General features: G+C 56.5%; 1 protein-coding gene across 1 annotated transcript; it reads left to right on the top strand.

Annotated features, from left to right (window-relative positions):
* Positions 1-77: 77 nt before the first annotated feature.
* KRP23_13848 (uncharacterized protein) lies at positions 78-21,562 on the top strand (the record flags this gene model as incomplete). Its single annotated transcript, XM_067884612.1, has 7 exons — positions 78-371; positions 429-647; positions 716-9,724; positions 9,795-12,551; positions 12,623-14,902; positions 14,952-15,741; positions 16,719-21,562. The coding sequence occupies 7 exons, from the start codon at positions 78-80 to the stop codon at positions 21,560-21,562; spliced, it is 20,193 nt and encodes a 6,730-aa protein (XP_067738004.1).
* Between the last annotated feature and the right edge of the window lie 459 nt (positions 21,563-22,021).

The following is a 22,021-nucleotide window of genomic DNA, read 5'->3' as shown; positions in this document are numbered from 1 at the left end:
ACTTTGTAGCGAGACTCCGACCTTTCATGGGCGCCTCTTGCTCGGTGTAAGTAAATCTTTGGTGCTGTCCGAGTCCAATGCTGTCTTCGCTCTCTTGTCTGTTGGTCGTCGCTGTGGTCCTGTCCGTCGTCGTGGAAGCTGCAAACTTGACCGCCGAGGAAATTCAGACGTGGAGACTCGGGAACGAAGACTTCGACTGGCAGCAACCGGAAGCAGACGCCGTCGTCCGCATCGCTGGCAAGGGAGTGCAGGACGCGGACGGGAACTTGTACTTCGCAGGCTCCAAGACGCTCGACAGCTCCAACGTCGACCTGCTCAACATTTTTGTCGCTCGCGTCAACGCCGACGGATCTCTCGGCTGGACCAAAGAGGTGCGTCGAACATTGAGTTGCAGCTTGTACCAGTAGGCGACTAAGTTGTTCTGACAGTGGGGGACGGACCAAGCCGATGCAGCAACTTCCATCGCCATCATCGACGAGAAAGACCCAGCAACGGGCGACACGACCCAGCAACTTTACGTTGCGGGGTACACGTGGGGCTATCTGGATGAAGGCGGCCACGCACTCAACGGCTTCGGCCAGTACGGAGGTCGAGATGTGGTGCTGGTCAAGGTTTCGTTAACCGGTGACAAGCTCTGGACGCGACAGGTACTTCGAGCCAGCGATTTCCTATCGATGAACAGTGCTGTGCTCATCTTCTGTCTTTGCTGTCGCAGTTCGGCACGACTGCGAACGACTTTGCCTATGGGGTGGCGCTGGATGGCAGCTTCAACACGCTGCTGCTCTCGGGTGGATGCATCACCAACCAGCTAGAGGAGACCGTGGAAGTGGACGTAGCGGAGGTTCTTGAAACGTTGACACACGCGGGAGGCATGGCCAACTACGAGGCGCAGATCATGGACCCGAAGCCGCGGGCAAGCACGCACAAACGAGAGTACGACTTTGCACTGAGTCTGAACTTTGGAGGCGATATTCTGGACTACGCCATGGACGGAGGAGTGACGCTGACTCCGCGACGACGGCGAATCAGGGAAGGAGGACTCGTTGCAGAGTACGCGGTGGTGCTAAACCGGCAACCACTCGCGGATGTCGTGGTAGAAGCTGAAGATGTACGGCTCCTGGACCCAAGCGGAGAACCTGTTCAACAACTCGCGTTTTTGACGCCGCAGCGCGTGACGTTCACGCCTGCGGACTGGAATCGAGAGCAGTTTGTACGACTAACGGCGGTAGACGACGCGCTGGCCGAAGGTAGGCACTACGCCGTTGTGACGCACTCCGTGGCGAGTGCCGACCCGAATTTTGATGGCACTGATACTCCTTTTCTTACGGGGCGCAATGTGACCGTACAGATCGACGACAACGACCGAGCTGGGGTATCTCTATCTAGACAGCATGTATTTATCGCCGAGGGTGGCGGCAAGGATAGCTACGGCGTGGTGCTGACATCGCGACCCTGGCATCCCGTGACGGTCGTGATTAAGCCCATGCATGACACTCAGGCGGCCGTGGTGCCACAATCGAGCGCAGCAGCGGGAGATGGCACGGCCGTGCTTGTTTTCCAACCTGACAACTGGAATACACCTCAGCGCGTTGTGGTAAGCGCTGTAGACGACGTCGATTCCGAAACGGAATACGGTGGGCTTTATGACGGAGGCCCGCTCCTCCATTACACGGAGAGTAAGGATATCCGATACCATACTCGCCGCCCGCAGTGCTTCGATGTGGCGAACTGTGATCCACTGGAGCCAACCGTCTGTCTGTTGGCGGACGCAGAGCTGGAGGACGGCCAAACTTCCGTTCGTGTGTGTGATTTAACGAACGAGTGTGCATTTCCACTCGGCAACGGTGCGTGTATCGCCAATGTGGTGAGCGATACTGGACGAATACCAGCGCGATTCGGGAGTTTGCCACTAGACCCTGGGAGCACCGACAACGCTCCGGCAGACATGAGCTACACGAGTCTACTCGATCTGTTGCAAGCTGAAGAGAGCGACTCGGAGCTTACTGCGCTATCGTCTGAGGAGTTTACACCGCCGCCACCCGAGTTACGAGGGTTTGTTTTGAGCTTCCTGGGGCTGATGAATGTCGACCAAGCCCGGAAGATGAGTGCAAACCCCAGAAATGTGCTCCATACGATCTGTGCGGGACTAGTTCGACTAGAGACCATGCGCTGGGCGTTTGAAGAATGGCCCAAAGGGTACGTGGATCGTGTACTGGAGGCCACGTTCGCCATGTTCCCACAGAGCTACTCACTCGAGAGGCATTCCTGGAACTGTGGCATGGCGAATTTCCTTCCTGGTAGCAGCATCGACGTGAGTGTCTGGGACAACGATCCTGGCGTCACGCTTTCTACTGCTGCGCTGGAAATTGGCGAAGGAGACACGACTGGAGCCTTTTACGATGTTGTCTTGAACGCTCCACCCGCAGTTGGAGCCCATGCACAGGTTGTTTCAAGTACAGACCATACGCAGATTTCATCCGTGTTTTGCTCGGAGAAGCAATCAGATTCGTGTGGATTCTGGAGCGAAGATTATCCAGCTTTGGCTGCTACGATCTATGATCAATCTGCGTGGAGCGGGAAGGTTGGTGTGGATGAACCAAATGTAAGCATTGCGATCGTGGGGAACTCCCAGGTGGCAATTTCCCCCTCGTTCTTAACATTCACGGCAACGAATTGGTTCGTGCCGCAACGTGTCGTGGTACGTGCCGTGGACGATGCAGTGGCGGAGCTCAACGTGAGTTTTGCCATCTCTCATCGCGTGCAGAATTCTCTCTATGGATACACCGACAAGACTGCGTTTTGGTTCCAGGGCACACTTGCACCCGCTGGTTTCGAGCTTTACCCTCTCTGGAATAGCTCAGGCGGCGGGGCGATTCCTTACAATCCGCTGCCGATGGTGCTGCACTCACCCGATCATAAACTTGTCAACGCTTTTGTGCGAGATAACGACGTTGCGAAGGTGGACGTGGTGATTAACCAGCCTCAAGCGAAACTTGCAACAAAGGAAGCGAAAGACGCGATGAGCTGGGTGGGAGACTACGTGACAGCGCTGGCTTTTCACGATTTATCCCTCTCGACAACGACCACAAACGGACAAACGGTCGAGTCGGCACTTGACAACATCCTTGTGTTCGCATCCGATGCGAAGACGTTCATGAAGTTCCACCTGCCGCGCTTGCACGATGGAGACACGTCACTTGCCTTTTCCGGGGCTACACTAGTCCTCCATCAAACTCCGTACAAGATTTTCAATGTGTTCGAGGTCGATACCAGCACTTCCTCGCCAGATGGAGGCACGGCGTCCTCGGGTGAAGTGAGCTTTACGAAGGAGTACCTACTGAAGGTGACGGCAGTGGACAACGGTTGGACCACTGACAGCATCCGCAAGGCCGACGCAATGCCTCAACCTCTTTCGTTTCTTCCAAATGGTGCTTCGGTCGAGGTTGCTGCGACCGTGGAGAAGAGCCGTTCCATTGAGGTGGACATTTCCCCGCTCCTTGCACAAGTGCTGCCGACGCGATTGGCTGTGGTCTCTTTGCAAATCGAGGTGCTTTCGGAAGGAGGTAGCAGCGAATCGATCGCCACGACTCAGCTGTGCTCATCGGTATTCGAGCGTAAGCTCCGCCCGCTCTTGTCACTAGCCTACACGTTTCCAAACATCCTAAGCGGTCTACAGGCCACCCAGAGCTCGACAGCGACGTCTCTACTGACAAATGAGCCCTTGTCAGCCTCGCTTGCCACGAATGGAGCCGAGTATGACGACAAGATTGAAAGCACCGCCGCCGTGGCTACTACTACCGATGAAAGCGCCAGTGAACCGTGGTGGGAGGTGGCTCTCCCTCAGTTGACGAAGCTGGGAACGGTAGCTGTATTTGTACCGGCATCACTCGTCAAAGAGCTCTCGGAATCCGATACTCTCCATATCGTGATCATTGCGTCACTGAAGCCATTTGACGCTAAGCCGCTATCACTACAAGATGCGCTTGTGTATGGCTGTCCAAGCGCGTGCCCTCATGTGCAGCGGATGCCAGTCCGGAAGGGAATTTTGCTATGGGACGTTCAAGCTGGTGCCGTTGCAGTGCGTGTCTACCGTGAAGGCACTGGAGCTTTGCAGTTGGCGCAAGTACAGGCCTTCGATCCTTTCATATTGGTGACGCCGACAGCGGATGGAGCTGGAATTCGCTCTCGACTCAAGTCGGATTGGGGGCCAAACCCAACAGTGTTGCAGCCGTGGCATCTTCTGCAGACTGTACGAAGGTCGAAGGCCGAAAACTTGGCGGTTGGTATGGCTACGAGGCAGAGCAGCACGAGTCCGAGTGATGCGCTTTCCTACTTAGCTGTGGACGGGTTACGACATGCAGAATGGGATCCTCTTGTTATCCGGGATGAAGGCGACAGTACCATGGCGGCAGGCAGTACCCGCACGGACCAGACTACCAATCCATGGTGGGAAGTAGATCTGGGCAGCGTGAAGCCTGTTCGCTCCGTCGTACTTTATCCTTACGTTGGAAGTCATTTCGATGAGCTTTGCGCCCCAGTATCATCGACCGGAGGCAACGGGTACCCAGCGTGGAGTGGTGATCTGTACGACTATAGCCATGTTGACTCGTTGCTACAACTCAAGGATCCGTTCGTCCAGACATTCGAGATCCTGCTATCCGACGCACCATTGATGAACAGTGATGGCACCGCTTCTGGAGCTCAAGCCACAGCTAGCGAGACGCTTTCGTTTTCATGCGCCAGCTATACCAATTCTGTTGTGTGGGACGCCATTTTCTCGATGGCTCGCTTCGTGACTGTGCGAAAGAGCGGCCTCGGAGTGTTGATGCTGAACGAGGTGGAGGTTGTGCGTTGGAACCCGGCCGCCGTTTCTCGCTACCTGCTTCTGGACCTCTTTGGAGCAGGCGCGAAGCAACTTGCACTCGCCAATATCCAAGTGTTTCCGCCCGGTGATGTGGTTCCTTCCGGTTCTACAGCACTGGACGCGCTAACTCCCTTATCGTACAAAATCCACAGCGTGAGTTCGCAAGCTTCAGTGACAGGTGCAGGCTCAGCAAATGCGCTACTGGATGCAAAGGATAATACCTTGTGCTACGTATCAGGTGCTGCATCCCTCCACGAGTGGGTGGTGCTGGAGTTCGCGACGCCTGTGGAGATTGGACTTGTCGACGTCAATTTCGATGTGAGTCAGTGCTCGGCTTTGAACGTGGACCCTGTCGTCGAGTTTACTATTGCTTCCCACGGTTCCGTGCTTGAAGGTGTTCGCAGTCAGGCCGCGACGCAAGCCTTAGCCGCAGAGGGCGGCTCAGCCACGTGTGCGCTGGATGCAAAGGGGGCTGTGATTGCTCCATCGTCGCAGTGCAAGACCTACGTATGTGCAGATGCAGCGTGCCAGACACCTCTACGTGTCCGAAATGCAGCTGGAAACACTTTGGTTCTCAGTGATTTCGTTGACATCGCCGTTTTCGGTAAAGTTGGGCTGCTTCCAGTTGATCGCCTCCCAGTATCGCTTGATGAGCATCGCTCCTTGCTTCTCCGTGATAGCCCAGTTACGATCTGGCCATTCGATGATAATGCCAAGGCGCTTGTTGGTACGGCTACAGGCGAGAGTACCCGAACTGCGGGCGTAGTTGCACTCCAGACCACTTCGAGCTCCGTAGACCTGACGATTGATGATACTCTAGAAGGCACGTTCTTCTCAGCCGCAGTCGCCATTCAGCCAGCGATGAGCTCGTTCTCGCTGGAGTGCTGGTTTCAAATCAGCGCAACATTTACCGCTTCCGTCGAGAATTATCTCCCTGCTGCGGTTGTGTATCTGTATGGTAGCGACGCAAGTGGAGGTCAGGTCTCCTTCGGGCGTGTGGGGCTCAGTAGCCAAACGAAGCGGTTCTACTTCGAGATGGCCAACCCAGCCGATGGAACGGTGTGTAGGACGGATCTCGATGAAGATGCCAGCGTTTTACCCTTAGCGGAGAAGTGGCATCAATCCGTTGCGACGTATGACCCTACTTCGTCCAGTATCTCGCTTTCGATTTGCGTGTCGGGGCAGCAGCAAGTCACTAGCTGCTACACGAGTACCTCGACGTGCAACATGGCGTTACTCAGCTTCTCGAACAAGGTCCTCCGCTTCGGAGCTCCAATGTCAGCGAACGGCGGTGGATTTGTCGGTAGAATTGCGAGTGTTGCGTGGTATGTTCGAGCGCTGACGACTACGGAGATGTTGGATCACTACCACGACTTTCTCGAAGACGTGGGGACGGAGGTGACCGCAGCTCACAACACGTATTCTATCGGGTTGTCAGCCAAACCGTTGCAACCTGTCACGGTGACGATCGACGCAGAGAGCGCGTGCTACCGCTTTAATATGTGCAACGTGTCGATTATCCCGTCGGTGCTGGTGTTCACGACGGAGAACTGGGATGTACCGCGACTTGTGCACGCTCTCGCCACGGATGACCAATTGTACGAGGGATTGCACAGCTCGGAGATTTCCCACGTGAGTTCAAGCCTGCCGCTATACCAGCTCACAGCGGAGGCTAGCACCTCCAGCGTGAATAGTATCTTTGGTGGTCAACCGCTTCTACAAAACCTCAGTGACTCGGTGACCGCGTTCTACCGCGATTTGGTACTCTATCGGGTGCTGGAGAGCGGTAGCGATCGATCGACACGGCAAGATGCTCTGGTAGAATTAAACGCGCAATGGGCCAAACAACCTGTCAGGGAGGTCGTTGTCGCTGCAAACGCGTACACTGGGACCATCGACGTTCCGCCTGTGGCAGTGACGATAACGGACTTGACTGTGCCGGGCGTCGAGTTCTCCACAGCGTCGCTGAGTGTGTCCGAAGATGGCAAAGGCAACGATTACCAGGTGGTGCTGCTCTCGGAACCTACCGACGAGGTTCAAGTGACGCTCCACATCGCTTCCGGCTGCTATCGGAGCTGCGTGACGACGCCACTTTGTCCTTCGCATTCCGTTGAACTCGCCGATGGGCAGTTCGCTATGGCAGGGGGCGACTCGTTCTTGAGCTGTGGAGACGACACGGAGAGTATGAGCACCAGCAAGCTGCTGTGCAACATCACGGTCTCGCCTGACATCCTCGTCTTTTCGGCGAAGGACTGGAGCTTGCCGAAGACGGTGCGAGTTCTCGCAGTCGATGACCACCTCGACGAGGAAGACGTGCATGTGGCTGTCATCCGAGCTACGTCCGACAGTCTTGACCCAGTCTACGACCAGCTCGTGCTACCGGACATCCTCGTGGCAATCGTTGACAACGACGTCACCAATATGGCGTATTCAGCACAATTGGTTTCGCTCGCGGAGAAGGCCTCTACGCTAGGATACCCCCATGCGGACTACTACACGCTCCAACTGCTGACGGAACCGTATGCCACCGTTACCATTGCCATGAGCAACGAGGCGAACAAGGCGTGTTACCGACGGTGTGGGTCCCCGTTTGACGAGGCCTCGTGTGGCCTGCCTCGACAGCAAAGCGTGAGTCTGGTACGTCTGCGCTCCAACTCGACCCGTGAGATCCATCAGATCTCGCTGCGGATGACGAAAATCACGGAAGTGCAGCGAATTGTGACGTACGCGGACCACGTGGACCAGATTGTGCTGCTTCGCATGTCTGGCGGCTTCAGCTGGGAGGTTCAGGCGATTGTTTTCCAGTTTAGCGACGCTTTCAAGCAGCGGTTTACCTCTGGTACTGCGGTCACAGCGGCTGTAAGCTATGGCAGCACATTCTCCATCACCAATGGGGCAGCTTCTAGCACTACAGCTCTGGATTTGTTTGCCACTGCTCAGCAAGTGCAGACCGCGATCAACGGCCTCTTTCCTGGAGGAACGAGCGCCGTCAGTGTGGTGCGAGACGTTCAATACGCACAGTCCACACTCACGTGGACTGTCTCGTTCCTTAGGTTTGTGAATGTGGACGGAACGTTTCCACTCTTGACAGCAGCAGCGAACGGAGCAATCGAAGGCGGCTTGTCGTGCCAGCGTACACGTCCTGCGAGCGCTCCTACCGGTACCATCAAGCTGAGCTATGGGGCAGCTACGTTTCAGGTCCCAATCCTGCCAACAGCTACCGGTCTTCAAAGCACCATAGGCACTCAAGCTGGAATGTACTCTGTGACGACTGCGAGGAGATTACTGAGTACCGGAGGCTACGGCTTCGAGTACATCATCACGTTTGGGAGCGTTGACACCTTCGCAAGTCTGGTAGTGAACTCCACGACCAGCGTGGTGGCTGCTGCTAACTCTACGACTCCAGTCGACATCTCAGTGACGGAAACGCAGTCGCCCGTGCTGATCAACGGAGCTTTCGTGGTTGACTACTTCACCCCACTCAACATCACTAGCACCACGAAGCCTAACCGTACAGTGCCAATCTTCTGGAACGACTCGGCCGATACACTAGCTGCCAAGTTAGTGCAGCTCCAGGGAGTGGCGAATGTGACTGTATCGCGTCAAAAGCTGACTGCAGAAGGAGGGATGGCGTGGACAGTTCAGTTCCTTGAGAACTACGGCAACCTGCCCAGCATGATTGTGACGCCGCTGAATTTGACAGGGAAGGGCGTCACTGTTGGTGTGAGTACTGTGCGTGATGGCGAGTCTCTGCGTGGGAACTTGTCGGTGCAAATGGGAGGGTTGTTCAAGAAGACCGATCCGCGTACTAGTCGCGCCTACATGATGAACTTCCCGCTGAAGAATACCACTACGTTGCTCTTCAATTCGACAGCCAGGCGTCTCCGCAAGGCTCTGTTTGCGCTTGACATCACTGAGCAAACGGATGTGACTCGGGTAGGCGTCGAGTGCGACATCTTCAATGTCTGCAACGGGTACACGTGGACGATCAGCTACGCCAACAGCCCTGGCAACCTGCCACCTATCGCGGTGTTTGCAGACGCTACCATGCGCCAAGCCCCGGGAATGACTCTCACCGCAACGACCATAGCGAATGGCACGTATCTCGGTGGTAGCTTCACGCTGAGCCTGGAGCTTCTCGATCCGGATACCAAACACGTGTACGTTGGCACGACGTGGTGGTTGCCTGTTAATGTGAGCGCCGTGGGTATGGATGAAGCCCTGGAAGCTCTGTCCTTCGTACGCTCAAACCGCGAGGCGGAATACGACCCGCAGACGGCAGTGTGGCGCGGGATCAAGTTCGACAAAGGCGTCCGAGTGTACCGTGAAGGGCCCTACCTGGATGGAGGCCACATGTGGAGACTCGAGTGGGCGCTGGAGGACTACCTGCGCTTTGCTGACTTGAAGATCACCATGGATGTATCACGCGTAACACAGGAGATAGAGCCGCTGCCAGTTCCGTCGCAGCTGGATCTTCAGGGCAAACCGAGGTGCTCGGCGATCCCAACGGCTATTTTCCGACCGGACCCGACCGACACGCTTGGGCTTCGTGGATACTGTGTGTACGCTATCGCCAACGAGACAGCCCAGGAGCGCTTCCTCTGCAACTACACAGTGCTGGATCCGTGGGTTGTCTTCACGCCGGAGAATTGGTGCGTTCCGCAGCAAGTAAAACTCGTTGCTGTAGACGACTCCCTCGACGAATACAGCCAGGAGAACGGAGTGGTGACGTTCTCGAAGGTAACGCACACAACCTTCAGTGACGACTACATTTACTTGGCGCTTCCTCTGCCCGACGTGACTGTCAAAGTCGAGAGTGACGATGTCGCCAAGGTGCTTGTGTCACAGTCGACGCTTGAGGTGAGCGAGGACGGAGTTTCGGACGGCTACAACTTGCAGCTGAACTCAGGAGCCATTGGCCGACGTGAAGATTGTCGTGGTGCCATGGCTTGACGGCAACAATACGCTGTGCTATCGGTTTGGACTGTGCAACACCACGCTGCCGGTTAGCGAGTTCGTGTTCACGCCGCAGAACTGGAACGTGCCGCAGAAAGTTGTGGTGTGTGCTACAGACGACGATCTGGACGAGTACGACACGCACATGACTGGTATTTCCCATATCTCGTACAGCAGTGACCCAAAGTACAACCAAATCCCTACAATCCCAAAGATCAGCGTGACCGTGCACGACAACGACGTGGCGGGCTTTACCGTGAACAAGACAAGCGTGTTTGTGACTGAAGGCCGCGGAGCTATGGATTCATACCGCGTTGTACTGAATTCGGAGCCCTTCTCGAAGGTGACCGTGGCTGTCACCAACGTAGGCACAGTGGGGAATCTAGCCGTGCCAAGCCCCACGAAGCTGGTTTTCTCGTGGCGCAACTGGAACGTCAGCCAGACTGTGAATGTGACAGCGTTCGATGACCATACCCAGGATGTGGTGGGCTCTTCAAGCACGCTCAACCATTCTCTGGCGACGAACGACCTGATCTACGCTGGACTGCGTAACCTGACTGCAGTGAGGGTGTTTATCACCGACAACGACGTGTCTGGAATCGAGCTGTCGACGCAGGAGCTGCGCGCTACAGAAAGCAACACGACTGTGCTACGGTACGGCGTCCGTCTCACATCAGAACCGTGGTCGCCCGTGGTTGTACAGCCTAACGCCAGCCATGACTGCTACCTGCGGATCCAAACCGCTCAGAGCGTTTGCAACGCCAGCATCGTGCCTGGATCGACTTCTCTCTACTTCGGAGCTGCCAACTGGAGTGTCTGGCAGAATGTGTCTCTCCTAGCAGTGGACGACTGGCTGGACGAGGCGAATGTGCACACTGCTCGGATTTCCCACGCTTCACTGAGTTCCGATCCTCTGTACGCGGTCAGCGAGTACGCGTCAAGTAGTGGCGACGTCAAGCTCTACATTACGGACAACGACGTGTCATTTGTGAACATCTCGCTCCAGAGTACTACCAACCAACTCCACGTGGCAGAAGGCAGCTTTAACGACTCGTACAGTGTCTTCCTGAACTCGGAGCCGTACGAATACGTGACGGTGACGCTGCGTCCTACAATCGAGAAAATCGCGAGTATCACTGATGCGAAGAGCATCTTCACACAACCACAAGTTGGGGTTTCCTTTGGATCAACCGCATCGTCGCCCACGACGTTAACAGGCACGGAAATCATTCGCAGCCTTCAACTGGTCTTCACGCCGCTGGATTGGTCTCGCCCGCGGGTAGTGACGGTGTTTGCCATCGACGATGAAATCCCCGAAGCTGCCACGCAGTATTCGACGGTGCTCCACTCGGTTTTAAGTGCAGATGCGAGCTACAACATCTCCAACAGCTCCATCGGGGTGGTGAGTGTAGCTGTGATGATCAGCGACAGGGAAGCTATTCCTCCACCGCTACCCGTGACTGCCGTGTTTGATAGTTCAGGCTCGAAGGTTAACATCGCCTTCGATTCGTCCGTGTACCATGCGGCGTCAATGGACGTAAGCTCCTCTGGAGCCTACGTGACTCGACTCAAGACGTTTCCATGTAGCCTCGTGTTCAACTTCGCTACTGTCAAGTACACGCTGGGCTCTCAGGCTCTCTGTCTGTGGCTGGATGGGAAGAACTTGCGGATGGAGCTCAGCGCTGGGACGACACTAGCTGCCGCTGACAAACTGACCCTGAACGACTGCAGCTCCTTCGCGGACCAATACTGCAACGCTACGGATGTGCTTCGAGCTCGGCCTACAAGCCGCGCTTACTCGCAGGCGAGCATCGCAGTGCAGGTTCCGAGCGATATCGTTCAACCCAATGCCATGTTAGTAGTCCCCGAGAACGCTGGAAGTTGTGGGACGTGGAATGCAGACGCGTCGCTCTCAAGCGGAGCTGGCGGCCGGCCGTTTGCTCAGTTGGTCTGGTTTGCGCTCCCCGCTTCACTGTATTCGAGCTCAATCAACCAAACCAGTGCTGAGGCGGGTCTTGCATTGTACCAGCGTCTTGATGCTGGTCTCCAGCTGCTGTGTCAAAAGTACAAGAGCGACTGGATGACTGGCACGTCGAGTCTTACGGTTGTTCCAGCTGCGGATCTCACGAAGGCTGTTGCTGCTAACGCCAGCGCTGCAGCGGACCTCACGACGCTGTCTACGATGGCGCAGCTTCGTTCCGCCTGCTACCTTCGGTCGACTGCGCAGAACGCCACATCATCGAGTGCGCTGCAGCTTCATGTGAATAGCTCTCTACTGGAAGCAGGGACGGGGTATCGCGTCGGATTGAAACTCGTGAATGCCTTCGCCCAAGCAGCGGTGGTCTCGAAGCCCATTGCGATTCAGAGTCAACCGGGACCGGCCGTGTTTGTCGTCGGGGATTCGAAGCAAACCGTGACGCGCACTGGGGCTCCCGTTGTCATGCAGGTGGACTCTGTGGTTAGCTGCCCAAGCTTATCCAGCTCGGACGTCGCCTACCGGTGGACGACAACTAGTCAGACAAGCGACAGCACTGGAGCGGTAGCCACGGAGGATTTCAGCTACAACAACTCTGCGCGAGACCCGCGAGTGTTCCGCTTGCCGCGCTCAGTGCTACAGGCTGGAAGGACGTACAATTTCCGAGTTGAAGCGTACATGATGGGGGCGACATCAAACCAGTCATCCAGCAGCTTCGCCTCCCTTCTGGTGTCCGTGTCCAGCAGCACACCACAGGTTTCAATCAAGGGCGGAGACTGTGCGCTCGGAGAGAGAGATTCTCTTGTCCTCGACGGTTCTGCCTACAGGTCGATCCGGATGCCTCCAGCACGCCATTCACGTACTCGTGGGCGTGTCAAGACATCACGAATACGTCGAGTACTGCGTCAGCCTCGTGCATGAACGCATCACTCACGCCGTCCGCTCCGTTGAATTTGGGCTCTGCGACTGGAGCTGTGCTGAGAATCGCCCCATTCAACCTCGTGTCGAACCGCCAGCTCAAGTTCTCGCTCACTGCTTCCAAGGCCTCCCGCAGCGCGACAGCTTCTAGCTCGATATGGATCATTGCAGGACATCTTCCAGTCGTCCGCGTCACTGCTTCTGCTTCCAAGATCAATCCTTCCAGCCGATTGTCGCTTGTTGGTGACGTGAGCTCGGATTATCCGTACACCACGCGGTGGGCTCAAACGCTCGGAGATCTCGTGCTTCCTACCAATGAAGTGAGCAACACGAGTGATGCCTTCACGCTACCGCTCACAAGCGCCAACAACGCCATTCGCAGCTTCAAACTGACTCCAGGTCTCACCTACAACTTTCGACTCGTTGCAACGGACACGGAAGGCAACGTGGGCTTCGGTGCTGTCACTGTGGTTGTGAATTCGCCGCCTACTTCTGGCACGTTCGTGGTGAGCCCGCGGGCAGGGTACGCGATGAAGGATTCGTTCACTCTCACTTGCGCGCTGTGGAGTGACGATGTCAGTGACTACCCTCTAACGTACTCGTTCGGGGTACTATCTGCCGCGGACTTTGACGTGCTCAAGAACAACTCGACGGATTCCAACGCGTTTGTAGCTCAGCTGCGAAAAGCGACGGCGCCTTTGGTGTCGAGCCAACTCACGCCTCAAGCGACGGCCAAAATGTTCCCTACTGCAGGCATGCAAGTCAACCAGAGTTTGACGATCGTGGCTTTCATTAGCGATCAACTGGGCGCGGTGACGGTCGCTTACGATACGATTGACGTGCTGCTTCCCGAAGAAGCTCGAGTTCAGCCTGTGGTATTCATCTCCAACATGTTTGACACCAACGGCACGTTGATCTCCGACGGCGATGCGTCCGACAAAATGCGCCAGGTGCTGTCTGCTGCCTATCGTGTTGGAAGAGGCTTTCGGTCTTCATCCACCGCACAAACCCGTCGTCTTGCGAGCTGTCCAGAGGGGTTCATGGGATCCAACTGCTCGACTGAGGTTGCTGTAGTCAAGCACATCAAAGCCATCATCCTGGCGACCGTGTCAAGTGCAGTTGCCAGCGTGGAGCCTTCCAGTTCGGGGCTCGGTCAACAAGCGCGTGTGCTTGGTTCCGTGATGCGAGCTGCGCCTGAGGTCTTGGGCTCGGACGAGGTTAGTCTCATCACCAAGCTCAGCAGCGGCATTGCGAGTAGTGCGCTCACGCTCGAGAGTCCGGCTGAATTCCTAGACTCGACAGCAAATACGTTGCTAGAGGTGACGTCTGCCATTCTGGCGCTGAGAAGCTCTTCCAGCAGCACTACCAGTAGTGCCAGTGCCCGCCGACTTGTAGAAGCAGACAGCAGCAATGCAACGGATGATAGCGAGTGCAGTGACGCAAGTGACACCGCTGCAGCCAAGGACAACTGGAAGAATATGGTGCGCACGCTGCAGTCACTAGCAGCTCTGAGCAGTGAGGAATTACTCGCTGATGAACCGCCTGAAATCCTGGAAGCTGGTAGCATCCGCACGTTCTCCTCGAAAGGTTTGAGCCTCACACCCAACCCGACGAGCGCTCTCGAAATGAACCTCACGTCCACCACCGTAGCGTGTCTCGGCTCGAATCTCTACCTTGACGCCATCGAAGTGGTCACGAGTCCTCACTCTGCGTGCACTCTCAAGGATTCGGAGCCCATTTCTCGGTTAACGTTATTCTCCGTCCACTCGGAAACTGCGCTTGAAAATGCTGCGGCCGCGACGACGTACTCTTCGGACACTGGTGTAGTCACAGAGACGCTCGACATTACCAGTCCTTGCGTTCGGGTAGCCTCCGAGACGATGCGGCGTCTCACAACGGATGACACTGAGAAGTGGATGCCGCTCGTTGCGGTCACAATTCCTCACGACCGCGAGTTGTCCGCTATCGAGCAGAGCAATTTCTCCACGGCGTGCAGAGCGTGGAACGCCGAGGTCGCGAGCTGGTCGGTTGACGTGTGCTTCAAGGACGACGACACGAGTACGAGTGCGTTCACGGTTTGCTACTGTACACACGTTGAGTCGGCTCTCGAAGTGCTGGTCACGTTGGAAGAGCGCTTGGATTTCTACGCCTTGCACCCCGACCTGTACCGGAACGACCAGCCTTCTCTCGTCGTCAGCGTCACTCTCGCCGTCCTAGTCGGGGTCTTCGTGATTGTAGCGAAAGCTAGGTCAACGTCTGGATGCGCGCGACGCACAACGCGAGAAGATCACGACCATCAAGAGACTGAACCGTGCGAAGTGGAACGAACTGGAGGCGCGGACGCAGACCAACAACGTGTTCGAGGACTTTGACGCGTACTACCTCGCGCAGAAGCAGAAAAAGCTGGAAGCGCGGCCATCCGAAGCACCAACTGCAGCCACCGACGTTGGGGAATCTTCGGGGACATTTTACTCTTCTTCAGTGCGTGGACTACTCGGGAACGACTTGTCGGTGGAGGCACCTCCTGATGAGCCGATCGACACCGCAGTGCAGCTACCCGATGAAGCGCGCACTCTGTTTGGATCGTCTTCTCTCGTGGACCGGCAGTACCGACGCGTGACTCTGCTCTTCCGAGTGAGCAACTTGACGTTGGTACTATTGGGGATTTTGCTGCTGTTTGCTGGACTTGAGGTGCAGTTTGTGCTTGGTCGGACTCCAGCTGAGCTTGTGCTCTACTTGTACGGCGGACCACTTGGAATCACGCTCATGGCGGGTGGTGTGGTGGTGATCGTAGGGGGGATGGCAGGCGTACTGCTGGCACGACGAGAAGCATCAAACGCAGCTCGAACGGCGTATTTAGCGTCGCTGGGGCTCGGTTTGCTGGCTCAACTCCTAGTTGTCGTCTTCGCTTCCCACTTACTCGAGAACTTCGACGCCATGCCGCGCGGTGTCGCGCTTGCACTGAAGTCGAACTGGGACGCGTTAGCATCCAGCGATAAGACGCAACTTCAGGCGTCCTATGGCTGCTGTGGATTCTTGGCCTGTCGGCGAGGAAGCTTCTTGTCCGGAAGAAGCACTTGACGCTGTGCCTCCTCGTACGTGCTCGGCAATCCTGGGCATACAAGCAGCCTCGTTGTTTTCCAGCTCGTTCATCTACGTGGAGGCCGTACTTTTCGTAGAGATTGCGTGTGTTGCGCTGGCAAACGTCCTCGTCCGGTGGCGTCGGATTCGACTGCTACAACTTGCAACTAGTGGGCCCAGCGCTAGTGCTGAAGCAGCTATCGTTCGCTCGCTGGTATCAGTTGCGCTTTTGTGCTCACTGCCGCCTCTGTATGCTCTCCTTGTCTGTGCTACCGCTGGTGGGGTGTTCTTCGGGGTCGACTTGATGATACAGTGGGGTGCAATGGCTGATCCACTCGTTGCTGCGCTGTTTGGAGTCGAAATTGGAGCTTTGATAGTCGCTGGAGCTGCGGCTTATCTACTTCTTTCGTGGTGGTCTCTATACGCGATTGGTAAGCGGGACGTACGACTCCTACGCTGGATTGTTGGGTTTTCGACAGTCTTCCTACTCGTTACGCTAGCCATACGCGCGTACTCGGGTCGACTTTTTGGCGGACTTCTACCTGGACCCGTCCATTAGCCGAGCCATCGAGGCGAAGTATACTGCATTACCCCGTTCAACAACGATGTTAAGCATTGAAGTGGCTTTCGGCTGTTGCGGCTATCGAGATACTACGCAGGGTACCTGTGTCGAAGATGAATCAGATGCCAACGTGCCTACCTGTCGTGCGCAAGTGGAAAATGCACTCGCGCGTGCCTTGTCCGTGGCAATTGACCGCCTTACGGGGTTTGTAGTGGCTCAAGCGTGCGTTCTCGTCCTGCTGACGTGGCTGTGTCTGCGACTACGGCGCTTTTCCGGCTTGGCTGCAATCCGTTCTTCACCAACTGATACCGAAGCCCCAAGTGCTCGCCAACCACCAACATTACTCCAACAAATTTGTGCAGCTTTGCTAGCATTATTGAGTGTCATCGCAGTAGCAGCAGGCATTGGAGTCTTGTGTCTGGGGGTTGACATTCTCTTCGAGCTCAATGTGCTGCAAATGTCATACCTGCTGCGTGTGTTTGACCGCCGACTGGGCGTATACTTGCTCATTTTTGGTGGAGCTATTGTGATATTTGCGCTGTTCGGCGGCATCGTGGCGTGGCTAGGTGCTCCAGGCACTAGCCAACGTCCAAGAGTGAGAACTGTGAGGAAGTGGATGGTGTTTGGCTATTCGTTGGCGTGCGTTGTGCTCTTCATAGCCTCATTCGTGTTGGCTGGTGTTGGGCACAAACTTTCAGTGCGGTTGGTCCCAGCAAGTGAGGGCGAAGATCCTACCGCGAACGAAATAGCAGTTGATACCCGTCTCAAGGCGTTGTGGAGCTCGGCACCACCCACAACAAAGCTATTCGTACAGAACTCTCTTCAGTGTTGTGGTTATGACCGCGTCAAAGCTGCCAATGGCTCGGTATCGTATACGCTTCAAGCGGAGCAGTTTGGCTGGCGTCGACTCACTTCCACCTCTACGTTTCACATCTACAACACGCGCAGTGATGCAACGTCCCCGAAAACTCGCATGCTCACGGACACTCGGGCGGAGACGACACTATTAAACAATGGCTCGCAATGCCCCCCTGAGGCTGATGACGGGTGTGCAGCGCCAATGAAGAGCTACGTCTCACGCGCAGCCCGCATCGCTTGGCAATTATGCAGTGGGCTGGCTGGCTTCAGTGTTGCAGCATTGCTCTGTGCCAGTGGCTTACACGACAATGATCGCCAAGAGAAGAAGTGGCGACCGCACTGGCGGCTTCGTATCGAGCGGTCAGTCTACCTCGTCACTGTGCTACTAGGAAGTTTGGCCGCGGTAGCCTGTTTCGTTCTGGGCTTGGATGTGGCTGTCGGCTGGACGCTGTTCAGCTCCAGTGCATTTCAGATGGTGTTCGCTCGGTCAATGGGCTCGGTGCTGATGCTGTACGCTGTGCTTACTCTTTCCACTCACGCGTTCTCGATCCGAGCAGCGCGTCAATTCAGTGTGCACCAGCTCTTCTTGCAGGGCGTAGCACGAATGGTACTCGCCACCGCGCTCTTTGCTGCTGTTGGGTTTACAGCTTATCTCTCGCACTACTCGTCGGCGACAGAGGAGAGCTGGCGCACACAGCTCGTAGCCTTCCTGGATGGCCAGTGGAGTCAACTGACACCGTCAACGCAGAACACGATAGCGCTCGAGTTTTCGTGCTGCGGCTTCAACGATCCCGTGCTTGTGGCTGGCCAAGGTGTCATGTTCGACCGGCCGGCACTGGGATATCCTGGATGTTCGCTGGCAATCTCGCGTGGTTGCAAGGGCCCTCTTGCCGTGGGGGTCGAGTCCTCGCTTGCGTGGCTGTTTGCCTTCGTGCTAGCGCTTGCGCTCATGGAGATCGTGATTCTTGTGCTTGGTGCTCTTGTCCTACGTGACGTCCGCAACTACGAAGGAGAAGCCTGGTTTGCCCTCGAGAGCAGACTCCGGTACGTGGCAGGAAGCTTCCGACGCGACTTCCGGCGGTATCACGTACTGGTTTCGGTCGGCGCGAGGTTTGATGTTCGACTCACCCGACCACAGCGAGCGATGAGTGTGCTTTGTGCGTGGGCGGCATCTCTAGCAGTGTACGCAGGGTTCTTCGCCACAAAAGGATGCTATCGGACGTCACTGAAAGCGTGCGAGCAGCCAAGGGCAGGAGAGTTGATTGGTCTGGGTCTAGTGTATGGTGGCGTCGTCGGGCTTGCCGTTCAAACCAGCACCGTCGCGCTCTTCGAGCATGTCCGACACCGCACAGATGAGGAGACGAAGGAGGTTGCTACAGCTCGTCAGCGAAAGGAGAAGGTCCTGCTTTTCCGAGCCCCGTGGTTTAAACGACCACGCCGAGGAGATGCCCAGGAGTTCTCCAGAGTGACGGAACAATCGACGATCACCGACGGCACCTCGACACTTGAAGCTACGCAGACCACCACTGAGGAGCGCTGGTTCGTATGGCTCACACGCTTTGTGGCTGTGGCATTCCAGACGTGCGGTGTGCTTCTGTTCCTCGGAGGTTGTGCTCTCGCAACGCTTCTGGGGCTGCTTCGGCTAGGCTACAACAACTCGCTGTATGGAGTCCCGCTTGATGAAGACGTCCTTGAACTGCTAGTACTTGCGGCTGCACTCATTGTTGTCGCGGTGATCGCCGCACTGGCGAACGACCTCCGGGAACAGCAGCTGAAGCGCTCACATGGTCGGAAGGTGACCCCCGCGATCGTGACGTTGGTAGTCGTGGCGATCACTGCAGTACTGGCACTTGGCGCTGTGCTTCTCGCTGTGTTCATGGTTCATGAGGTGGTTCAGGAGGATGCCAGTGCGTTGAATAGCTGGAGTGTGCGCACCACGGGCTTCAGCGTGGCTGAACGTCTTGAGACGGCATGGAGAGAAGAGCTCACAGGTTACGCGAAGGACACAGTGCAGCAGGAGCTACGCTGCTGTGGATTTTTCAGCGCTACCGACGCACCGTTTCTCCCGTGCCCGGCAGGTGCCCCCGTGAAAGTCACGTACGAAGCGTTGAGCGTCAGCGGCACAGTCGTGAGCGAAACCAAGGACGAATTCGTCGCCTTGCCGGGATGTCGTGCTGGAATGCTTGTTCGGTTCCACCAAGGAGCCGACGTGGCGACGTACTGCGCGTTAACTGCGGCGGGACTGTTGTTCCTCCTGGTGGTCACGGCGCTCTTCCTGGCACGCGAGCTCGCTATTTCCAAGGATTCAAAGCTCAAACTGCGAGTACCTGACGCTGCAACGAGCGCTGATGAGGTCAAGCGGGACGTGCGCGAGACGTTTGAGACCGTTGTCGGACTCAAAATTGCGGCACCTGCTCGTGGCAAACTGCGCTCGCACATGCTGGCTTCGAGTCTGGACAGCGTCGCACCAACCGTGGCAAGTGAGTTGGCGGCAGCACCACTGCACCACGAGCAGGTTGTGATCACAAGTGCTCCAGCAGACCAAGGGTATCAAGATGACGTACAGAAGGCCGACCGCTTCGGTGCCGATGACGATGGTACTGTTCCATACCCGGCATCCGTCGTGTACGTGGTGTTCGCGATATGCCTAGCGTGGCTGGGGATCATGGCGTATGTTGTGGCAATCAGCGCGATGGAGCTTGGATTAACGACGTCTTGGTGCTGCGTTCTAGCGTGGGCAGTAGGCGTGGCCATCCAAGAGTTGGTGGCCGAACCTGCCGCCATTTTCGCGTCTATCGTGGCGCGTACTCTGCGGGATTGGTGGTCACGTACGCTACTTGCCAGAGTCATCCGCCGCGGCCGCGCTCTGCTGCGCATAGGACCACAAGACGCGGAGGCACTGGAGCGTGAACAACTGGGCAAGTCGCTTTCGCTGTACGACCGTCTGCGCTACGCTGCTGCTGTGCGTATTCAGCGCCGCTTGCTCACACGAGTCACGCGTGCGCGCTATCTGCGCAACCTACGCGCTCACAGGCAGGAGCAGCATCGCTTACTGGCTGCGGAGAGGCGCGAGACGCTGCGCAAGACGCTATCGAACTTCAGCGAGGAAGAGATCGAGGCCTTCCGGTTGTTGTTTGCGTCGGCGGATGCGGCGCAGCTTGGCCTGATCTCTCACACAGCAATCGCGCAGGCCGTGTATGAGCTGGGCGTGCATGTACCAGCCACAAAAGTCCGTGAGCTGCTTGAAGCCTTTGACCCGGCGTACGCAGACCTCGTGGACTTTGAGCATTTCTTGTACGGCATGCACTGCGTCCGCGTGTACCACCAAGAGCTACAAACCCAAGGCACCGAAGCCGCAGACAAGTCGTCAGATACCAAGAAGAAAGGCGACGAGAAGCTGGTGAGCTCGTCCGACCGATTCGGTCCTCGCGCAGACCCGCGAGCGGAACTGCTGGTGAAGCGTCAGAACCTGCTGCGCGAGCTGCGAGATCGGCGCGAATCACTGGCGCACAAGCTCCTGAGCAAGGTAAGCGGACACCTGCCACCGTTGATGCAGCGTGGTAAGAGTACGAGAACCGAAGCAATTGATGAGGCGAACGAGGAGCTGGAGGAAGAAGTTGCGACGCGTCCTACTGGCACGTACGTGTTTTGGCAGAACCGGAAGCTGTCGCCTAAGAAGCGTGCGCTCGAGTCGGTGCTGAAGAAGAAGCACCAGGAGCGACTGCGCCAACGAGATGGAGCGGAAGCGGAGGGTACCAACGTTCACTCCACAGCAAGGACGGCTGTGGTGCTGGACGTTGCTGCGCGCCCCAAGACGTCGTCATCTCCCACAAAACGAGCACTGAAGAGTATGGCGAGCAAGAGAGGAGTGCCGCCTCGTGGGGACACGGCTGCAGCTGCGTCACGGATGCCGCCACTCGACACCACAGCAGCAGTACCTAGCGGTGGAGAAGGGGAAGAGAAAATGCCTGTTGCTCCAGTGACGCCCACTGAAAGCGAGGACGTCGCACCTGTCGGCTCCGTGGAGCTTGCAAGAGGTGACAGCACCGATCTGGACGAGAGTAGAGCACCAACCACGGCATCGGACTCGGAGTTGGTGCCTCCAAAGCCTCCTTCGAAGGCGGAAGAGGCCAAGCCATTCGGTGCGTACTTGCTGCTCACGAAGCAGCCGCCTCCGTTCCCAACTCAGAAGCCGCAAACGCCAGGAGCAGGCGAAGCTGACGCAGAGGCAGATGCGGCCGCCTCTCGTCCAGTGAAGGCGGAGAAGCCCAAGGCCAGTGGTGCCCAGAGCGCACTGGAGAAGGCGCTTCTCAAGAAGCAGAAGGCCAAGAGCCGACCCAAGCAGTAGAAAGTATCCAAAGTGCAACTAGCTGAAGTTGGATGCTCGGCTTTTAAATAAAAAAAATAAAAAAAATCGCTCGGCTTGAAGGCCGCTGAGTCAGCAGATATTCTCCTTCGGAACAAGTGAAGGAATATGTTGCTTCCAAGTGCGTTGTGTAACATGCAAACCGAAGTGTTGAGACTCGACTACACGTATCCGGATACCCTCGTAACTAACGCCAGTCGGCCAAGTCTACCGGATTCACTCCAACAGCATGATCCCACCCTGCTGCAGCCAGGGTCTGACGGTGGTGTAGCAAGGAATCTGCTCTATCCATCGGCTCTTACCCGAGCCACATCCTCTTCAGCCTCGATAGTTAGTCAACGCGGGGGCTCAAGTGTTTGATTGTGCTCTATAGCGAAGCAGACGCGTGGGTCCTCTTGGCGCCAAACCTGTTCGGAAACGAGGAAATGCGGTAGGCACGGT

Source organism: Phytophthora ramorum (genome assembly GCF_020800215.1).
Source record: "Phytophthora ramorum isolate Pr-102 chromosome Unknown Phyram_PR-102_s0019, whole genome shotgun sequence".
NCBI classification, from domain to species: Eukaryota; Oomycota; class Peronosporomycetes; order Peronosporales; family Peronosporaceae; genus Phytophthora; species Phytophthora ramorum.
This window is presented reverse-complemented; position numbering and strand designations above follow the sequence as displayed.